This window comes from Juglans microcarpa x Juglans regia, chromosome 5S (assembly GCF_004785595.1).
Source record: "Juglans microcarpa x Juglans regia isolate MS1-56 chromosome 5S, Jm3101_v1.0, whole genome shotgun sequence".
Taxonomy (NCBI): domain Eukaryota; kingdom Viridiplantae; phylum Streptophyta; class Magnoliopsida; order Fagales; family Juglandaceae; genus Juglans; species Juglans microcarpa x Juglans regia.
The window spans coordinates 3,068,667-3,089,762 of record NC_054603.1 but is presented as its reverse complement, the minus strand read 5'-3'; the positions used below and the strand labels follow the sequence as shown (position 1 = coordinate 3,089,762).

Sequence of the window (21,096 nt, the reverse complement as noted above, 5' to 3'; positions counted from 1 at the left end):
TAAAGTAACTACTATAGTTCTCTGATTTTTTTTATCCTGATCTCTGCTGCCTTCACTTTTGACCCTTAATATGAAAATAATTTTTTTAACGATCTTAATAGATCTTTCTGGATACTTAGATCTTTCTGAATAATGTTTGGTTTAATTTTCTGCTGACAGCATTCGATTCTAAAGCCATTTATGCTACGACGAGTTAAAACAGATGTGGTTTCTGAGCTGACCAGTAAAACTGAGGTTACAGTGCATTGCAAGTTGAGTTCTCGACAGCAAGCTTTTTATCAGGCTATTAAGAACAAGATATCTCTTGCCGAGTTGTTTGACAGCAATCGTGGGCATCTTAATGAGAAGAAAATTCTCAATCTAATGAATATTGTTATTCAGCTGAGAAAGGTATTTTATCAACTCTATTAGTCTTTCTTTTTGTTCTATTTTTTCATTTTAAAAGTATAATTTTGATATTTAGTGTGTGAAGAAACGTGGATCTTTGTGACTTTGTCAATTTTGTGTCTATAATATGAAATGTCTTATGTTTTTTCTTGTTGTCCATAACATCTGATTAATTTGTGGAATGTTAGGTGTGTAATCATCCAGAGTTGTTCGAGAGGAATGAGGGAAGCACATACCTCCACTTTGGGGAGATCCCAAATTCTCTTCTGCCCCCTCCCTTTGGGGAGTTGGAGGACATACATTATGCAGGAAGTCACAATCCTATAACCTATAGGGTACTTTCTTAAAGCTTTTTCTGCCCCCTTAATTTAAATTTTCTTTGTATGCGTATTATTGAAAATATAAGCTCAAGTGTCATGACTAATGCCTCCCTAGATAATAAATTGTTTAGGGTCTCTAGTGGTTTTTAATTGGAAAGTCGCCATTCTTGAGTGCCCATCTTTACCCTAACTCTACCGTTTCTGTGTGCGCACGTATATGCATGGATGCTTGAATTTTAATGTTATGTTTCTTTATGAATAGTGGAAATACGACCCTTAGTGGTTTGCTCAAGTAGTAAAGGCCTTGATCTTGGTGGCATGCTCCCTCCAGGTCTAAAATTTGAATCCTCTTGGGTGCAAACAATTTCTAGGGGCTATCAGACTAGGGGAACTTCTCCTTGAATTACCAGGTGTGCATTTGCTGGAAACTCCTTGTCGAGAGCCTGTGCACCCCCGGGATTAGTCGAGACTTTGTTCTTGGACACCCGGTGTCAATAAAAAAAAGACTTAGGGGTTTACAAAATTTGTTTGTGGATTATCCTTGCATTGTTTTGGTAGTACTACTATGGGCCAGTGGCTGGTTTAATATCACAAAGAACCATAATAGCATACCATAGAATATTTAGGGGTTGTTTGGAAGATGGGATGGTTTCATCCCATCCCATCCCATCTCATCTCTTTTCCTTCCCAAACATCATTCATATATAATTACTTTTCAATTTCAAATCTTCAACTTTTTCATCTAATCATTACCTAATCATTACAACTTTCCTAAACTTCCAAACAAAAAACAATTCAACTATTTCAAATCCCAAAACAAAAATAATATTCTAATAATATTTTAACTTAATAATATTTATGTTCAACTTTTTCTCTCTCATTTCCCAAAATCCCTTAAATCATAACTCAAACAATTTAACTACTATTTACAAAATATTTCACTACTGTTGCGGGTAAATATTCCAGGCCTGTGCGATTTTTGGCATTAACAACTACTATTCATAGATTTCTCATCTCATCATCAGTCCCCAAGCATCCCCTAGTCTATATGCTACTTTTGTTTTTTAAATGAGTTAACCAGCCAAAGCCTTTGTAGCCTGTACTAAAATCTTTAGAGTTACTTCACTTAAAAAAGGCATCAGCTGGATGTGCTCTGATTGTTATTGGCGGTTTAGCATAGATGGGGGAAACTGAGTGGAGTTGGTAGGGATGAGTCCGATTTTCGGTCTCGGTTGAATTGCTCTGGATGTTGGCTTATAATGCTCTAGATGTTTTTACTACTACTCGGATTTTATGTCTTATTTCCTTCACCTACCTAGTCAGGTGCTTCTTTTGTATACTTTCTGTGTATTTGGATAATGCACCCTCTGGGATCTTTTTCAAATAAAAATTAACTTATCAGAAAAAGAGAGTACAATAATATCAATTTTTTATGATGAAATGTCCAAGGTTTATCTAATTTTTTTAGCATCCTAAAGCATGTAGTTTTTTAGCTATATATACAAGTATTGGTTAAAATACAATCTACTCCATAATAATAATAATAATAATAATAATAATAATAATAATAATAATAATAATATACTTGGGCCTTTGTCTATTTTTATGATCAGTAAAACTTTGTTTACCAATAAAAAAAAAATAATAATACAATCATTCAGGAACGCTTATTCTTTTGTTTATGTGCCTTCGCATAACTGAGGCGTACACATTGGACGCTTCTCACTAAGAGCTCATCTTACAAACATGTTTGATAAGTGGTTTAGCAGCGAATATAATATGGGTTGTTATCTAACTTATTGATAAAGCGCAAAGCACATGCATTGTGTTTGTACCCTTGACTTGGATTTTAATAAATCTGGTTTTTTGTTGGGGAAGTTGTGTTTGTGTGTGTATGCATGCATGCAAATGCATGCTCTGTCTCCCCATTTCTCTGTTTTTCCCCCAGTAATTGCATGACTTTAGCTCAATTTGTTTTGGATCTAATTTTCCTTTTGCTACCCAGATACCGAAACTAATTCATCAAGAAATTGCCCGTAGTTCTGAAACTCTTTGCTTGGCAGTTGGGCAAGGTGTCTTCAGAGAATACTATCAGAAACACTTTAATATGGTCTCCCCACAAAATGTTTATCGATCTATATTCCTGCAGGAGGATAATTCAAATGGATTATCTGTTAGAAGTGGAACTTTTGGTTTTACCCGTTTGATGGATCTGTCTCCATCAGAAGCCACATTTCTAACTAGTGGTTCTTTTATGGAGAAACTTTTGTTTTCTGTGATGAGATGGGACCGACAATTCCTGGATGGGATCATAGATTCACTCATGGAAGCTATGGATGATGACCCTGAATGTTACCTTGAGAGGGGAAGGTTAGAGCTGTGACACGGATGTTACTGCTGCCATCTAGATCTGAGACTAACTTACTCCGAAGTAAATATGCAACAGGTCCTGGAGATGCTCCATTCGAGGCTTTAGTTATCCCTCATCAGGATAGGTTTCTATCCAATAGTAGGCTTCTTCACTCAGCATACACATTTATTCCACGAACTAGAGCTCCTCCGGTATGTTTTTCATTTATTGATCTATACTTTTATTTTACTATTTTTCTAATAAATTGTCACTGGTTTTGCAAAAGCTTCTTCATGTACAATTTACATGTTCTCTATAGATTGGTGCCCACTGCTCAGATAGAAACTTTGCTTACAAAATGACTGAAGAACTACATGATCCCTGGGTAAAAAGATTGTTTACTGGGTTTGCACGGACATCTGAATTCAATGGACCCAGAAAGCCAGATCGTCCTTCTCATCATTTAATTCAAGAGATTGATTCCAAATTACCAGTTTCACAACCTGCTCTTCAGCTGACATACAAGATTTTTGGGTCTTCTCCACCAGTACGAAGCTTTGACCCAGCAAAGTTGCTCACTGTGAGTTATTTCTTTCCTGTGCCCTTTTTATTGTTTAGTGATCATGTTGTTTTCTTTCCTGTTAAGCTGAAGTGTTATGTCTAATAGGACTCTGGGAAGCTTCAAACACTTGATATACTATTGAAACGTCTGCGGGCAGAAAATCACCGAGTTCTCTTGTTTGCCCAAATGACGAAGATGCTGAATATTCTTGAGGTATTCTTAGTTCTTTTTTCTAACCTTCTTGTGCAGTCAATATGAAGCTGTCACAAATTTGGCATCAATTGTAATGCCATGAGTTCTAGATTTTCTTACGATCATGGTATTGTGGGGCCCTGATACAGATTGGTGTTGTTGATGTGGAAGAAGTTTTTGCATGTCTTTTGATTAGAGACAAGGGGTTGGGGTAGTTACAGTGACTTGCTTTGCTTTGGGGGGCGTGTTTTGTCCCAATCGGGCTTGGAGTATATTGGATAGGTTTCTAATTTCTCCCTCTTGGGCTATGTTTATTAGGGGCTCTTTATTATGGGCTAGGTGTTTTCTCTTGTATACTCCTAGTGTACTTGGTTACGCCTATTGATATTAATTCATTTTTACCTATAAAAAAAAAGTTAGTTAGAGATTCAATTATGACACAAGCTTGTGGGAGCCTGGATTTGAGTTCCCTAAATTCGCTATTGGTTGGTTGAGAGATAAACTTTACAGAGGCTGTGCGTTGAAAAACACATTTCAAATTTCATTCAATGAGTTGATTTGCAAGCCACTTGGCAGATTGGAATCTTACTCTGTTTTGGTGTTCTCTACTCTTTTATGTACTTGCAGGACTATATGAACTATAGGAAATATAGATATCTTAGACTCGATGGATCCTCAACTATAACTGATCGACGAGATATGGTCAGAGACTTCCAGCATCGGTATGAGCTCATATGCGTAGTGACTTTGAATGGGTTTTGCAGTTGAAGGATAGTCTTATTTTTTGGTTGCTTGTGAGTTGTAAGAGTTAGTTACCAAGATTTGCATTTGTTTTGTTGCAGAAGTGATATTTTTGTGTTCTTGTTGAGTACAAGAGCTGGTGGACTTGGCATTAACTTGACAGCTGCTGACACTGTCATATTTTATGAAAGTGATTGGAATCCAACTTTGGATTTGCAAGCAATGGATAGAGCTCACCGGTTGGGACAGACAAAAGATGTAGGCTTCTTTTTCGAACTTCAGTTTGGTTCTTCCCTTTTAGACTGCCACAGGCATTTGGATGGTTTGACTCTCCAAGCAATGCCATCTGTTTGCTTGGCTCTTTGGATATTTTTTGCTTCCTTGCATGTCATTTCTCTCTCACACCCACAGGCTGCAGACACATGACCACACTCATTAGAAAACACAAGGTTTTCAATTTGTTTTTGTGGGTTCTTTGATTTATGAAATGATGGTGTTTCCATGATGTAGGTCACTGTCTACCGACTTATTTGTAAAGAGACAGTTGAAGAGAAGATTCTTCAAAGAGCAAGTCAGAAAAATACTGTGCAGCAGCTTGTTATGATGGGTGGTCATGTTCAGGGTGATCTTTTGGCTCCTGAGGATGTTGTATCACTACTTCTGGATGATGCCCAGTTGGAGCAAAAACTGAGAGAAATTCCAGTGCAGGTGGGGGTCAAATCTGGTTCTGTCTATCAATTGTTCCAAACTTAGTACATTCTCCAAGAGATTAATCTCTTTCTTTCCTTTTTTTTATTACAAGAACTTTCCCTCTTCAGTCACACAAGAATAAATTCTGTTCATAGTAGTTTTTTTTTTTTTTTCAATCTTTCCATAACTAGAAAATTCGATTTCCTAATTATCATTTGCCTGCCAGGTTAAGGATAGGCAAAAGAAAAAACATTCGGCAAAAGGTATACGGGTAGATGCAGAAGGTGATGCATCATTGGAAGATCTAACAAACGCTGGACCTCAGGATACAGGATATGAGCCCTCTCCTGATCCTGAGAGAACAAAATCTAGTAACAAAAAGGTACTGGATTACTTTCAAAACTATTATTGCTGAAAATAGGATTGTGAATTCTTAACTAGTTTGGTGATAACAAGCCTTATGGGGAAGCAGTTTGCAATTGTTATGGATCCATAAATTCTGTTACTAGAAGGATCCCGTATAAGATGTGGGTCCCTCATTACACCAGTCAAGGATAACACGTGGATTTGTCTTTATTGTAGTCTGGATGTTTACTGCCATACCCTTGAATAATTGTCAACCATTAGAGTTAGGTTTTTTTATTTTGGTTGTTGTGAAAGAGACATGACAGCACTTTTGATTACTTGCCCTATTATGTGTTGCTTATATCCTTCATATTTTGACATGTTCGCCTTGAGCATACTCAAGCTATTTCTGTCTTTATCGTTAGCTGTTCATGCTGAAAATGCCATGCATCTCTTACCCCAAATGGTCATCTTTAGGCATGTCAATTAGGGGTGTCAAATCGTGTTAACGGGTCGTGTTCGTGTCGTGTCGAAGTATGTACATTACAGTTAATGTGTCAACACGAACATGACCCGTTAAGGGTTTCGTGTCAAAATTTCAAACACGAACACGACACGATACGATAACGGGTTGACACGACACGACCCGTTATGACACGTTAATGAATTAGAAATAAATTGATATGACACGGCCTGACCCGTTCCGTTTTAACCCGTTTACGATAATGGGTTGAACAGACACGACACGACCCGACCTGTTTGACCTGATTGATTTTATATAAATATCTAAATATAAATAATATCTATAAAAAATTAAAAATTAAAAATTAACTACAAGTCTAAAATTACAATCCAAATATATATGATCCACACACATTGTAATAATATATTAAAATTACATCCCAAATATAATAAACAAAACACACATTGTAAATATATTAATGTTACAATCCCAAATATAATAAAAACATAAATCTAAGCAAATTTAGAGCTTGAAGAATGAGGTGGAGCGTCCTCCAAGTCCTTGCCCTTGTTGTTTTCCAAATAAAGATCCAATTGACTTTTTCTCATATGGACAGAAAGATCATCAGGTCTAAATAAATCAAATTCCTGTACACAAAAAATAAATAAAAAATTTTCAAACCAATATGTGATATGAAACAATAATATAATACAAATCATTAAATTAAAAATATTATTTGATATTACGTGGAATTTCTTTATTAATTTTATATATTAGATAGTGAGATTTAATTATACTAGTTTTAAGGTATCTACTTGGCTTTTCTTTTAACATGAGTTGTATACTTTAGATGGCATATATATGTGTGTGTGTGTGTGTGTGTGTGTGTAGTGGAGAAACTAGAATTTTAATTTCCCCCAACTGTTTTTTTTTTTTTTTTTTTTTTTTTTTCTGTTTTTAATTAACAAGGATGATAACCACACAGCAATATATATATATATATATATTTTACAACATCATGAAACTGCTTATAAATTTATAATCCATACTAAATAGCAATTAACTTCATTCTTAATTTGTCAAGATATTGTCTAAGATAGTTGTTAGTTGTTTAACCATCAAGTTTTGCTAGTTGTTTAGAACCAAGCTATGTATTGAGTATTAAACAAATTATAACAGCTGATGATCATGTACTAATTAACCAGGTTAATTTATAATTTTGTGATTTGTAGCCGGGATCCATCTCAGTGATTAAAGCCGCCGATGAAGTAGATGCTAACTAGATAGACTCAGACATACGGCCATTTAATCAATATATACTCTCGGCAACCAAACAATACAGAGTCACAAAGTCACACTCACAGACCAACGGTTTTCCATCTATTTTTAATCCAAGGAAATTCCCACCTTTTTTTCTTGGCAACCAAACAATACAGACCAACGAGATCTAAATGCTAAGGAAAAAAAATACACAAACAATACACAAAAATCTTGGTTGGATTGACTTACAGTGGGCAACGGGTGGCGTGAGTTTCAGTTACTGCCTACTGGGTTGAAGTCGAGGCCAAGGGGGGCAGAGAGGCCGCGATTCACCGGGAAGAGAACTGCTGGAGGGGGGGGGGTCAGCGTGGGTTAGCACTTGGAGACTCAGGACTCGGGGCAGCGTGGGTTACTACCTATTGGGTCGAAGTCGCGGCCAAGAGAGGTGGCGAGGCCGCGAGTCACAATGAAGCTAATTGCTGGAGGGGGGGCCGGTGTGGGTTAGCAACTTAGCAGTACTTGGAGACTCGGAGAGGGAGGGGGAGAAGAGGACTGGGGAGAAGGAGGGGGGTGGCCGTGCGGCGTGGATTAAGTGTAGTTAGGGTTTTTTGAGTTTAGGTCTAAGGGTAAAACTGTAATTTTTATTTTCTTAACGGGTCATAACGGGTTGACTCATTAGTGACCTGTTAAGCAATCGTGTCTTAACGGGTCAACCCGTTTTAACCCAAACCCGTTAAGGTTAAACCCTAATCCACTTTTATCGTGTTGTGTTCGTATTGGGTTAACGGGTCGTGTCACATATTACCACCCCTAATGTCAATCGCATTTACCCCGCATATATTGAGTGGTTCAGTCTAACAGAGTATTGTTTTCATGCTTCAACTTTTTATGAACTAAAAAGTATATATTTTGTTCTTTCAGAACTGTGGAAAATTGGAGTCTTACCATTCCTTTTTTTTTTTTTTTTTTTTCTCTTTTTCATTTTTCGGGCTAAACAAATTTCAAGGAGAAGAGAGGATAGGAGAGAATGAGGATGAGGTCCATTAACAATAATCCTCACACCACCTCTATAGAGTTGTACTGTTTGTGTTTTTTTTAACTAGAGTCGAACAAGGTAGAAGTACCAGTACCCTGTTCTTATTTTTCTCCCTTCCTCATCCTTGGCAAGTCATAAATGTAGAACCAACCTTAAATAACACTACCCCTATACCACCTTAAGTAAGCCTAGGCCTCTGGGTACTCTTACTACTACTGCTACCATTCACTTTTGTTGTCATCGTGGGCTTTAATTTAAGTGACTTTTGTGGAGTTGAAACAGGAGTCTTAAGGGCATTTACTCAGAAAATTCTAGGTAGGAAGTAACAAGCTCCGCACTAGGCACCAAAATAGTTATAACAAGCTTCTCTAAATTGGCACTGTCAGTTCTGTTTACGATAACATCTATGTGCAGAGAAAGGCTGCTTCGGACAAACAAGCTCTGACAAAGCAAAGGAATCCTCAAAAGTCAAATTCGCCAATGGACTACGAGTTGGATGATTCCCTTCAAAATCCTGATCTGCAAGCACAGAGGCCGAAGAGGTCAAAGAGGCCAACAAAGAGCGTAAATGAAAATCTTGAACCAGCATTTACCGGTGCCCTGATGACCGTAGCAGGGCAGACCCATATTCCATCAATGAGTGAGTGAGGTTCTGGTGTTTTCAGAGCAGAAGCAACGCAAGATGTGTCAAGCATGGCAACTCGTTTACATGATAGTTGGAAATTAGTATAAAAGATCTTGCTAGGGTCCTTGGATAACCAGGAATCCGGGATTCTTTTATTTTTCTTTAAATGCAGTATTATTTTTTTCCTGGCCCTGTTACGGGTGCTAGATAATAGAAGCAACAGAAAAGTGAGTGGAGCCGTTTGATAGTTTGTATATAATGTGCGGAGTTAGGTTCCACGTGACCATGCTGTGCACAGAGGGTTCTTTTCGAGTTTGTACAGATGCGTTCTCTACTCTCCCCCCCCCCCCCCCCCCCCCCCCCCCCCCCCCCCCCCCCCCCCCCCCCCTATTATTTTGGCTGCACAAGCTTATATATTCTTGATTTTGTATATTAAGAGCGATATTCTAATGACATCTCTCTCTCTCTCTCTCTCTCCCAAGTATGTAATTGCTTCAGGACTCGAGTGTTATAATTCCAAGCCAATTGAGCTCAATTGTGTGATCTGGCTTATCGTGTTTCAAGACTGCACGACTATACCGCCTAAGATGATGATCGATGATCGCAGTCGACTAACCTCTTAGACATGCTGTTGGAAGCTAAAAGGCTCCCATACCGTTTGATGACAATTTAATATTTTTATTGATTACTACCACATGAAATGTTAATGACAATTTAATATTTTTATTGATTACTACCACATGAAATGTTAAATTTTTATTCTGTGTCCTTGATTCCCATCTCAGTTGTTGATTTTAGATTTTGGATCTAGCAATTAATGGTGTTCGGATGTAGCCTAAAAACCAGTTGAGATGGAGGAGCCGAGTAATAATAAACACAAGAAAATAAAGGGAAATAAATTAGATGAGATAATCTTGATCCAACGCTATCTATAGCTCACATCCAAAAAGGTGAGGAGGATCATGTAGATCCACCATATAAGTATGTGAAGTACAAAGCTTTGGAGCTCTGTTTCTGTTACAAGTTGAGAAATGGAGATGGATTGAAGAAGGCCCTGCGGAAGGAGATAATTACTGCAATAAGCTCAATTTCGAAAGAAAAATCATAAATATTTTGTCATTTTTTGTTTATTTTTGGGAGGTGAATACTTATTGTTTCATACCAGAGCATTATATATGTAGATTATGAAACTCAAGATTAACATAGAATAATAATAAAAAAAAAAAACTCCTCAATTGAGTTAAACCATATTGCTTAATCTTAGATACATGCATTTATGTTGTCACAAAAAAAAAAAAAAAATCTCCACTACCGCAAGTCAGCCTTCGACTACCTGAAGACAAAATCTCCACTAGCGGAATCTTTACCAACGGAATCGTCACAAATGGAATCTCAATCAACAACTTACCTACGCGCGATGCGAAATAGATGAGTGTAATGCCTAAGGTTGCTTTATCTCTCGCGAAGGAGTGCGGGTCAGCCTTCAACTACCTAATGATAGAATCTCCACCAATGGAATCTCGCGATGGACATACGCATGGACACCGTACAGCCACACCGGATCAATGTCGAGGGCTCTATATATTACTGATTGAGACCCAGCCCATCTCAACGCGATCAGGAACTGATCTTTTTTCTCTTCTAGATTGCGTCGTTTTTGGGCGTTAACAATATATATAGATTATGAAACTCAAGATTAACATAGAATAAAAAAAAAACTTCTCAATTGAGTTAAACCATTTTGCTTAATCTATGATACATGCATTTATGATGTCAAAAAAAAAAAAATCATTTGTATTTATTGTTTTTCAAATCACATTAAACAGAAGGTTAATATTAAATATATTTATCATGTAAACAAATTTTTTTTATTGTTCATCATTTAAAACACATATATTTCATTTTCTTCTAAAAAATATATTGAAATTATTTTTAAACCAATTTTTTCATATTTGATTTTATTTTTAATTTTTATTGGCTTATATATTTTTGTTTTATGTGTATAGGATTGAATTATTTTACATTGTATATAAAAATAAATTGTAAATATAAACAAATATATGAATATTGTAAATTTATTGGTAGAAATGAAATATTTAAAAAGAATAAAAAAAGAATATTTAAATGATATAAAAAAATAGATAAATTAATAGATGACATATTATAAAAATTAATATATAAAATAAAAAAAAATTTAATGATATATTTTAAAAGATAAAATAAAAAATCTATTGGAGTGCTCTCACCGTTGGGGAGGTTGGCAACACCCAAAAACTATTAATGCGTATGACACCAAATTCAATCTCAACTGTTCCCCAATCAATGCATGCCCCTCTCTCTCTCTGTCTCTCTCTCGTACTTGTATCAAGCACAGGCAAATGTGAACACAGACAGCTAGCTGCTGTAATTCACCGTTTCCGCGTTTCCATTCCATGCACTTTTCATGCATTAGTCTTTGGATTTGTTTTGGTTTTCTAAGCTTTTCCTCCAACAATGCCGGCTTATTTATGAGTTAAAACAGTCTTGGAGTCTGCGGTGGGTCTAGACTGATAGAATTCAAGTGAACGGCACCCCGTCAAGTTGAAGCCAAAGCTTTGTAGTTACCCACAAGGTTGTTCCTTGTTGACTTTGGACTTTAAAAGCCTGTTTTTTTTTTTTTTTTTCCTTTCTTCTTGGTTTTTAGTTTTGGTAGATGAACAAACTCGGACGGAGAACACAATGTTGCATTTGAATACTATTTGTGTCCTTTCTTTTCAAGTATATATGTGCTGCTTAGGAATTTTGAGGAAATAAATAGACTCGTATGAATTATGGGATCCCATTCTTGTGTTATTCTATTTCTGCTGCATTCTGGGTTAGAAGAAAATCTCACGATTGGTAGGTCTGAACATCTGGGCGGAATCATCAAAGATTAGTTTTGGTATTGGTGAAAGAAATCAACCAATAACATTTAGTTCTTTCAATGCGACCTGCAACTTGAGAAGTGGGATTTGTCGTTTCAAGCAGGGATTCGAATAGTTTGGGGTTGGGAGTTGGCACAGAAAAAACCATATCAAAATTTGAGTTGGGTTGTCCTTAGAATTCTGGTACAGAGCAAAAAGTTTTCACATTTATCGAAACTCAGACCTTCAAATCAAGGAAAAAGGGCCACTCGATTGCTACAGTTGAAGACTTTGGTCTTCTTTACTGGTGTTGACTACTGATCTATTAGTACTGTTGGGTTTACTGTGAAAGAAAATGGTGGGAAGCATTGAGGAAATGGGTCGTAATTACTCAAATGGATCTATTCAGAACTGTAATGGTTTGGAAGAGAAGCTTGACGAGTTCCGTTGCCTTCTTCGCAAGGCTGATGGTGATCCGCTGAGGATTGTTGGTGTTGGGGCAGGTGCTTGGGGAAGCGTTTTTGCAGCTTTGCTGCAAGATAATTACGGACAATATAGAGAGAAGGTCCAAATCAGAATATGGAGAAGGCCCGGAAGAGCTGTCGATAGAACCACAGCTGAACATCTTTTTGAAGTTATCAATTCGAGGGAGGATGTGTTGAGGAGGTTAATTCGGCGCTGTGCGTACTTGAAGTATGTTGAGGCCAGACTAGGTGACCGGACTCTATATGCAGATGAGATTCTGAAAGATGGCTTTTGCTTGAACATGATTAATACACCCCTTTGTCCTTTGAAGGTTGTGACTAATTTGCAGGAGGCTGTTTGGGATGCCGATATTGTGGTCAATGGCTTGCCTTCCACAGAAACTCGTGAGGTGTTTGAAGAGATCAGTCATTATTGGAAGGAGAGAATCACAATTCCTATCATCATCTCGTTGGCAAAGGGCATTGAGGCTGCATTGGATCCTGTTCCCCATATAATAACTCCCACACAAATGATTAACCGAGCAAGTAAGAGTTCCCTTCTTTTGCTTTGCAAGCCACTTGTTTAAATACTTCTTGCCTTTATTTGCTTACTACAGGTAAAGATGAACATATTTTTTTAGGTTAGAGGAAAGAAAATGATAGAATCAATTATAGTTTGTGATAGGGGCTTCGGCACTGTTTACCGGTGATGGGAGCTTCAGTTATTGTAGGTTTGGTGGTCATTTTGGGAGTGGAATTAGGATCTCTTAAGCTTTGGGCCTTTGGCAGGAAGTTAGTTCCAGAGGGTTGAGAAATAATACAACATTGTATGTGGACAAGTGGACAAGGTCTTGGATATATTTATAAGGAATGAACAAATCTCTTTTGTTGAACCGGTTTTATAAGATGAGTTAAGCCTATGAATTTCTTCATAGTATAGCCTGTTACAGGATGAATGGGAGCTCATACTACTTACCCCGTGACAAGGACTAAAAAAAATACTGGCCTGCATGAGAGGGAGGGTGTTGAGGAATAATCACGCATTGTCTGTGGATAAGGTCTTGGACATGTTTATGAGGAATGAACAATCATCTCTTATTGAATTGGTTTTATTAGATGAGTTAGGCTCATAAATTTCTTTAAAAAGAGACTACATATACTTAATGAAAAAGCACTGAGAACTCTAGTGCATGTAGAGCAGTGTAATTCCCATGCTTGAAAATATGAAGACTTTGGCGGAATAACTCGCGCAAAAACTCACAGAAATCACCTTCTGCATAATACCCGCACAATATTAGCCTCGTGTTCTGGGTATTTTCCTATTTTTCTTGTATTTTGGGTGGGGTGGACATAGGCGATGGTGGGTGTACTGTTATAGGATGGTTCTAATTTAAGTTGTTTTATAATTGGCCATGATGCTAATGCTCTATTACCACTGACCTTTCTTCCCCTTTTGAATCTTGTTTTTGTTCTTTCTCTACTTTGCTGGTTATCTTTACTTCTTTTCATTTGACTCTGTTAGCAAATGTTTTCTTCCCTCATTCTCTAAATTCAGTATATGTGCCTGACAGCTGGAGTACCTATGGAGAAAATACTTTATCTTGGCGGACCAAATATTGCATCAGAAATTTACAACAAGGAATATGCTAATGCTCGAATTTGTGGAGCTGAGAAGTGGAGGAAACCTCTTGCAAAATTTTTGAGACAACCTCATTTTATTGTCTGGGATAACAGTGACCTTGTCACACATGAAGTCATGGGTGGCCTGAAGAATGTCTATGCTATTGGAGCTGGTAAGTTTCAGTTTCTTGTTGCGCTAAACTAGAATTTGCATGCCCATTCCTTTTTTAAATTATTTCGAAGGCCTGATTTTTCCTCCTTTTCTGAGAACTTTTAAGTGATCCATCTTGGTTTCTTTAGGGATGGTAGCAGCGCTTACCAATGAGAGTGCTACCAGCAAATCTGTGTATTTTGCACATTGTACATCGGAGATGATATTCATTACCCATTTGTTGGCTGAAGAACCAGAGAAGCTTGCAGGGCCTTTGCTGGCTGATACATATGTAACCTTGTTAAAAGGTCGCAATGCATGGTATGGCCAAATGTTAGCCAAGGGTGAGCTAAGCCTGGATATGGGTGATAGCATCAGTGGCAAAGGAATGATTCAGGCATGTGTTATGATTTATTACTTTCTTCTGAACCCATATAAGATCCTTTCACTTCAAACTCTGCAATTCTAGACCATTTAGTATGCGGCACGCTTTAGGGTGAGTTTGGGAGCAATCCTCTCACTTCAAACTAATTGTTTTCCAGGTTTAATGAAGGTAGGATCTTAATTTAATGAACAGCCCCATTAACATAAATTCGGAATACTAACATGACAGTCATGTCAATGTGTACCCCCCACGGGCTGATTTTCTACCATGATCACTAGAAGTTCTTTATTTATTTATTTTATTTTTCTGTACAGTCACCAAAACAGCAACCCTGAGATGTCTCCACTTCTTGTAGTGGGGCTATGAAACTGACGTGTCCTTAAGTTTCTTTTGAAGGAACCATTAATATAACTTTATAACAATGTTCTTTGCATTATTTCTACGTTGTCATGCCAAGGCAAATTATTAACATTCTGGGCTTTTCGAGGGACCTTGCTTCTCTCTTCACAAATGTAGGACACTTAATTTTCTTCTTTCATTCGGTTACTGATAGCTGAAGTACTTGGATAATTTCCCACTAAATGCATCCACAATGGAAACCATAAAGCTAAGAAATTTCTTTATTACATTCATCTGTATCATCATCCATCCTAGCTAGGTGAAGTGCAAGAAATAACAGCTGCAATCAGAGACGAGTAATGCAACTCATCATCCCAATTCTCATTATCCTCTCATTATCCTATGATGTGGCATTAGTTGATTGGAGACTATTTATTATATTTCACTTATGAACCTATCATCTAATGCCACATCATGGGATGATAAGAGGATAACGAGAAAAAGGATGATGAGTAGATTTGTGGCTTACTTTCTACTTGGTAAAACATAAACTCTTAGAAACAGATGGGAGTATGAAATTGCAGAACAGACATTGCTTATTATTATTGAGATGAATCGATTATAAAAAAGAATTAAAGCAAAATATTATGAGTTTTTTGTGAGACATATGCCATAGATTCTGTGGGCCTTGGCTGCATCAGTTGGACTATGATTCTGGATTTTAACTAGAAAAAAACTTTTTTCCCGTTTCAGATTCATATTTAGTAACACTTTCCTTTCTTTTTTATTTTTTGTTTTTCTTGCATCTTTCGACACGATAATTCCAAATCTGCCCTATTATGTTCCAGGGTGTCTCTGCAGTGGAAGCCTTTTATGAACTTTTGAGTCAGTCTAGCCTAAATGTGCTGCATCCTGAAGAAAACAAGCCTGTAGCTCCTGTAGAGCTTTGCCCCATCTTAAAGACACTCTACAAAATACTGATCTTAAGGTAAATTTCCTGCAACTCTTAAAATCTCGTTCATGATCTTATACTTTAATTGGCATGTTACTAACCATTGAACCCGAGTTGTAGCAGATGACACATGAAAGCAAACTAGGCATGAGCAATAACAAAACAGGGTCCTGTTTCTTCTGTTCACTTTACACTAAACTGAACACTTCGAATTAAATTTCTACCATGAATAAGAGCCACACTAACCATATTATTATGCTGGCTCACATATGAATTAGGCCTAGACTTTGTTAAAAATTGCGAATTTAATTGAATTCATTATTTGCTTTTTATGTTGGATCTTCAGGGAACAGTCATCACAAGCTATTCTAAAAGCACTGAGGGACGAAAACTTGAACGATCCCCGGGAACGCATTGAGATTGCGCAGACCCATGCTTTCTACAAGCCTTCACTTCTTGGACAACCTTGAATATTACAGGTCTCCCATAGTGAAAGAAGCATTTGTTATATATAAAAGACGTGATGAACAGAAACATATATATATTTTGCTATTGTAATAGATTGATTTAATACCTAATTTATCTAAGTAATTGGATTTATCTCCACGTTCCAAAAGGGTAAAGTACTGCGTGATGAGAACACTAAAAAGAATGGTGTGGTTTCAGAGTGTAATGTCACTGTAATCATTTGAAAAAGGTTCAAACTTCAAAGAATATCAGCCTGCATTACATTCCAGCTCTACCTCTTTTTTTTTTTTTTTTTTTTCGACCGGTATAACCGTGTCAACTATCTGGTGAGTTTAGGCATAATTCATAAACAAACATGCCATATAGAAAGGGTGCAATAAATGACGTGTTTCGCACACCGGTCACTAGGTTCGATTACATGCGACATAAGTAAGATGAGGGCTTGAGGTTGATGAAACACCTCTGATATAAGTCAGTTTTTGAATCCTTTGAAGAAATTTTGTATTTAAAAGAACGTAAGGAGAGTTGTTATAACCTAAAATTTGGCTTTTATACCCCCAACTGAGATGGGTTTTCGTATCACGTATTAGAGGTGGCCGTCTTCCGTATAGGGTACCACGCTGTTACCTTTAATGTGGCGTGACTCCCTTGGGTTGTGTCTCCCTCATGATAGGTTGGTGAGTGCAGCCACATTGCCGTGCATCCTATCAAGGACATGAGGCCTTGTTGACCCTTATCTGGTCCTTAAATGCTTTGTGGCCCTGCCACTACTTGCATGTGCAGGGTCGTATCAGAAATGTCGGCATGCCATCATTTCACATCCACCTTCTTCCCTCGTTGGCCCTGGGCCTCCTTCCTTTTGCCTTGACTCGTGAGTCAATTACACTTTGATTGCTAGACCTCCCGATATAAGTTAGGCTTAGCCTAATAGGAGATGTAAACACCCCTTACAAGTGCAACCAATACTAATTATACATCCTAAATATTAGACAATTTTCCGACACCCGGATGCTACCATGATCACTCCAACACAGACTTCCACCTAAAATTTATCTAGTACTATTTTTTTTTTAACAAGTTGCTGTGTAGAAATGGACACTCTTTTACAGTTATAAAAAATAAAAAATAAAATAAAAAATTAGGATGCTCCCTAACTTTTAGGCCCATGGGTTTAACCTTTTAGGCCGTTTGGACCATTATCCATCCTTATTGTGGATTGGACAGAAGTTGTGTCCGTGCATGTGTAAATACCGTTCCTTCTAATCCCTTGCGTGTGTGCTGTGTATAGCTTTCGCGGATATATTGCATAACATAAAACCGAAGCTGTGCGCAGACGCAGTTGACAGTTGGGAGTCGTCGTTCTGATCAGAGCTCGTGCGTTCACAAACAGGAAGGAAAGAGTGAGAAAGAAAATGGGGGAATCTGAGAAACGGAGCGACCTGGAAGAGGCCCTGAAGCCATTCTACCAACGTGCTTCTGAAGCCGAGGTCTTTTTCTATTGTTTCCCATTCCTTTTTTTCACCTACTTGATTTACCTGAAATTTTCTTGCGTTCCGGCTGTTTCATTACGCGACTTTTGTCTAGGGCGCCGTAACCTTTCGTGATTAGTTTTAATTTATTACCCGCTTTCATATATGTCTGTATGTTTTCTGTATGTATATTTGTGCAGGTAGGATGTATTTTTTGTATATGTTTATGTACCGGTATCTATTGATTTATGTCTGCCTGCTGGTGAAGATGAGGGTTGTCTTCTATTAGTGAGATTGAACAGTTGCGGCGAGGTTATGAATGCTTGGGTTTTTTTTTTTTGGAATGGAAATCATGCTAATTCAAAGTTTCTTCCTTTTCATCCTCGATTGCTTGTAAGATGAAAATCTCATTGGTTTTCGAAATCAAATCCTAATTTATTCAATTAAGGACAATGTGATTTTATGGTAGTTTTTTTTTTTTTTGCCTAGTTTGTTTACACGGACAAGATGAAAGTTGAAAGTTGAATAAAATATTGTTAGAATATTATTTTTTAATATTGTTTTTGTTTTGAGATTTGAAAAGGTTGAATTGTTTATTGTATTTTGTGTGAGAGTTTGGAAAAGTTGTAATGATTAGATGGGATGAGTTGAGATATTAGTTGCTTATTAGAAAAAAAAAAAGGAAGTTTCTCATGCGAATAACCTGGAATACTAATTAGAAATGGGCAAGATTTTTATTTAAAATAGTGTAAAGTATAAATACTAACAATGGATGTTTATATAATAGGAACGCTTATCCAGACTTGAAGCTGCCCTTGCAACCAAGAAGGGTAGGTCCTAAGGCATTCACTCTGCTGAACCAACAGTATTATCAAGCTAATTGTGCCCTGACTTTCTTATATTTATACTTCATATGTAAACTTGTTCAGATTCTGAAAATGAAGACCATTTGAAGTTGATAAGCGAACTTCAGTCACGGCTAGAAGAGGCAGGTGCAGAGTTGGTTGCAGAACGAGAAAAGGTTCTTCCGGTTTATATCTGGTTCTCTTTACATTTGGATATTATTGAGAAGAGCTAAATATTTGTGCTTGTGACTTACAGGCACATAAGCTTGCCGTGGAAAATGCAAAACTTGAGTATCGTATAATCCATCTTGCCAGGGCAGCAAAGGAGGCGGATCTCAAGTTGGAGCAAATGGAGAAGTGAGTTGTAGTGATTTCTTAACCTCCTTTCACATGTTGAATGGGATAATTATTGAAAGCCATAGATTGTATATTGGTGTCTCATTATTGGAAAATAATGAGGTACTTTTGGTATTGGTGCCCCCAAAAAATCTGGATTGCTTGGGACAGTCTTATATATTACATTTAGTGGATTTAGCGTTTGGATCATTTATATGGAGTAGAAAGATTGATAGTTTCTTTTATAAGAGAAGATATTGGGATTCCCATTGTTGTTGAAGCTTGAAGTGTAAAACTTTTGGAAACTATTCTCAACTTTCAAGTGCATGATTTTTGTTGATTTTATCTTAGGTTTTTTCCATCTTTATTGTTACTTGTTAGTCTTCTTGTCAGCCTACAACACACATATACAGATATAGCACAAAATTTAGCCTATTGTAAACTCTTTGTTGGCTTGTCTTCACATGTGATATTAGATGTTGCGAAATTGATTTAGTGTACGTAATTTTCTTTTGTTAGGTCTTGATGGGGGGAAGCGACTGGATGCCTTGAAATCCAAGGATCCTGGCACTGGTACTTGAGCTGAGAAAAGCAATTTGTTAGTCTTCTTGTCAGCCGATTGCCCCACTGGTACTTCTCTTACTCTAGGTCAATAACTCTAGGAAACCCAAATACATAAACTAGAATGCCAATGCCGATTGCCCCATTTGTCATATTTTTGTTAAGCGGTCTTGTTATGCATGTTCATCTGGGGATTGCCTTTTTATAGAACATGGTCGGTGTGATCAAACACTTGCATAGATTTGTTGATCTAAAGGATGGTCCTTGATGATCTCGATCCAAACTGAAGCATTCTACCATTTCTTTCAATTGACATGGCTAACCAATAAAGTGCTTGTTTTTGGGAGACACTCGGGCCCTGGGAATTTAATACTCTGGTATTATTATATGTTTAGGGCATTATTATATGTGCACCAACATGATAATTGTAGTCCCTATTATGATCATTTAACACTGGCAAGAAAGCACATTCACACTAAGCTGTTTAAAAACACAAAACATTAACAGCTCACAGTGTACCTCGAACATGAGCAGAGGCCTCTACAAAGTATCGACCTTCAACTAAAGGTAGCTTATATTTTTTCTGTTCAGTAACACTTAAACTAAGGAAAAAGAAAGAACTACTTTTTGTTGTAAGTAAGAACACTTGAAAAGGACCAAGAAAATCCACTGAAAAAGGTGGTTTTTTTTTTTCTTTCCCGGGGAACAAACAAATCACAGGCTGTGGCTTCAGAAAAAACATGATGGGTGTGAGAAGAAGCAGCGAGACAGAGAGAGTTCGACAGACGTACATGCATAAAAATCCTACGGCCCCGTTTGGTTTCAGTGATGGTCTCAGGTAGGCCTCAATTGTTTTCACAATTCCTCTCAATTCATCTCATCTCAATATTCAAATACTATTCAAACACAAATATTTTTTAATTTCAAAATTTTAAATTTTCAACTTTTTCATTTAATCATTATCTAATTATTATAACTTTCCTAAATTTTCAAAGAAAACACAAAAAATAATTCAAGTTTTTTAAATTTCAAAATAAAAAATAATATTTTAACAATAATATTTTTTTAATTTTTTTCTTTCCTTTTTCAAAATCTCATAAAACATTCTAATTCAAACTATTTTACTATTATTTATAAACTATCTCATTATTATTATATATTTCTTATCTCATTCATTTATGTAACCAAACGACTACCAAGACTATGATGGAAATCCTATAAGAGTACTAACATTGGTTTCATCAAAGTCATTTCCAAAATTTAACTAAAAGTATATATTTTGCATAGAGTCAATGGCAATGGCATTGGAAATCCTATAAGAGCATTAGCCATTGCCAAGTCGAAGTTTGGCTAAAATCTCAATTTTTGGCTCTAACACTAATTTTTGGCTAGGTGAATCCACATTAGACTAGTCATTTTAAAGTCAAAATAATAATATAATATTATATATTTTAATAATATTTGACATTTTTTTTTTATATTTTTTAAATAAACTTCATATATTAATTAATAATTTCATTTTAATTAGAGAATTCTTCCTCATCCCGAAACCAATTACGAACTACATGTACAAGAATTCATCTGCGTGGAAGATTGGTAAAAACTTGAAGCTGACCAACCATACAGGAGAGATTCAAATAACTAAATTACCAA

At 36.7% G+C, this 21,096-nt stretch overlaps 3 protein-coding genes and 1 long non-coding RNA gene across 4 annotated transcripts in view; 3 read left to right on the top strand and 1 right to left on the bottom strand.

Moving 5' to 3' along the window:
- The window catches only part of LOC121268412 (chromatin-remodeling ATPase INO80), an 18,616-nt gene extending 9,310 nt beyond the window's left edge, over positions 1 to 9,306 (top strand). Inside the window, 11 exon segments of the mRNA XM_041172675.1 lie at positions 160 to 390; positions 576 to 722; positions 2,713 to 3,070; positions 3,073 to 3,269; positions 3,377 to 3,637; positions 3,725 to 3,832; positions 4,439 to 4,533; positions 4,654 to 4,810; positions 5,063 to 5,260; positions 5,469 to 5,624; positions 8,761 to 9,306. Of these exon segments, the coding sequence (XP_041028609.1) occupies positions 160 to 390; positions 576 to 722; positions 2,713 to 3,070; positions 3,073 to 3,269; positions 3,377 to 3,637; positions 3,725 to 3,832; positions 4,439 to 4,533; positions 4,654 to 4,810; positions 5,063 to 5,260; positions 5,469 to 5,624; positions 8,761 to 8,994 (2,142 nt within the window). The 3' untranslated portion in view covers positions 8,995 to 9,306.
- Positions 7,981 to 21,096, bottom strand: LOC121268416. Its single transcript, XR_005941155.1, has 3 exons — positions 21,015 to 21,096; positions 8,371 to 8,377; positions 7,981 to 7,993 (listed from the first exon to the last, which is right to left on the bottom strand). It is a non-coding gene; the product is annotated as an uncharacterized LOC121268416 (long non-coding RNA).
- On the top strand, positions 11,282 to 16,364 carry LOC121268414 (glycerol-3-phosphate dehydrogenase [NAD(+)] GPDHC1, cytosolic). The gene is made up of 5 exons (XM_041172676.1): positions 11,282 to 12,863; positions 13,889 to 14,110; positions 14,238 to 14,485; positions 15,661 to 15,800; positions 16,111 to 16,364. The coding sequence occupies exons 1-5, from the start codon at positions 12,209 to 12,211 to the stop codon at positions 16,232 to 16,234; spliced, it is 1,389 nt and encodes a 462-aa protein (XP_041028610.1). The 5' UTR covers positions 11,282 to 12,208; the 3' UTR covers positions 16,235 to 16,364.
- On the top strand, positions 17,432 to 19,793 carry LOC121268415. The gene is made up of 5 exons (XM_041172677.1): positions 17,432 to 17,719; positions 18,489 to 18,531; positions 18,631 to 18,722; positions 18,803 to 18,903; positions 19,402 to 19,793. The coding sequence occupies exons 1-5, from the start codon at positions 17,645 to 17,647 to the stop codon at positions 19,406 to 19,408; spliced, it is 318 nt and encodes a 105-aa protein (XP_041028611.1). The 5' UTR covers positions 17,432 to 17,644; the 3' UTR covers positions 19,409 to 19,793.

Excerpts from the sequence above, each read along its gene's own strand:
- LOC121268414 (XM_041172676.1), top strand. The coding sequence starts at position 12,209 with ATGGTGGGAAGCATTGAGGAAATGGGTCGTAATTACTCAAATGGATCT. Across the intron at positions 14,111-14,237 it reads TGTCTATGCTATTGGAGCTG|GGATGGTAGCAGCGCTTACC; the intron begins GTAAGTTTCAGT and ends TGGTTTCTTTAG. Across the intron at positions 14,486-15,660 it reads GTGGCAAAGGAATGATTCAG|GGTGTCTCTGCAGTGGAAGC; the intron begins GCATGTGTTATG and ends ATTATGTTCCAG.
- LOC121268415 (XM_041172677.1), top strand. The coding sequence starts at position 17,645 with ATGGGGGAATCTGAGAAACGGAGCGACCTGGAAGAGGCCCTGAAGCCA. Across the intron at positions 18,532-18,630 it reads TGCCCTTGCAACCAAGAAGG|ATTCTGAAAATGAAGACCAT; the intron begins GTAGGTCCTAAG and ends AAACTTGTTCAG. Across the intron at positions 18,723-18,802 it reads TGGTTGCAGAACGAGAAAAG|GCACATAAGCTTGCCGTGGA; the intron begins GTTCTTCCGGTT and ends TGTGACTTACAG.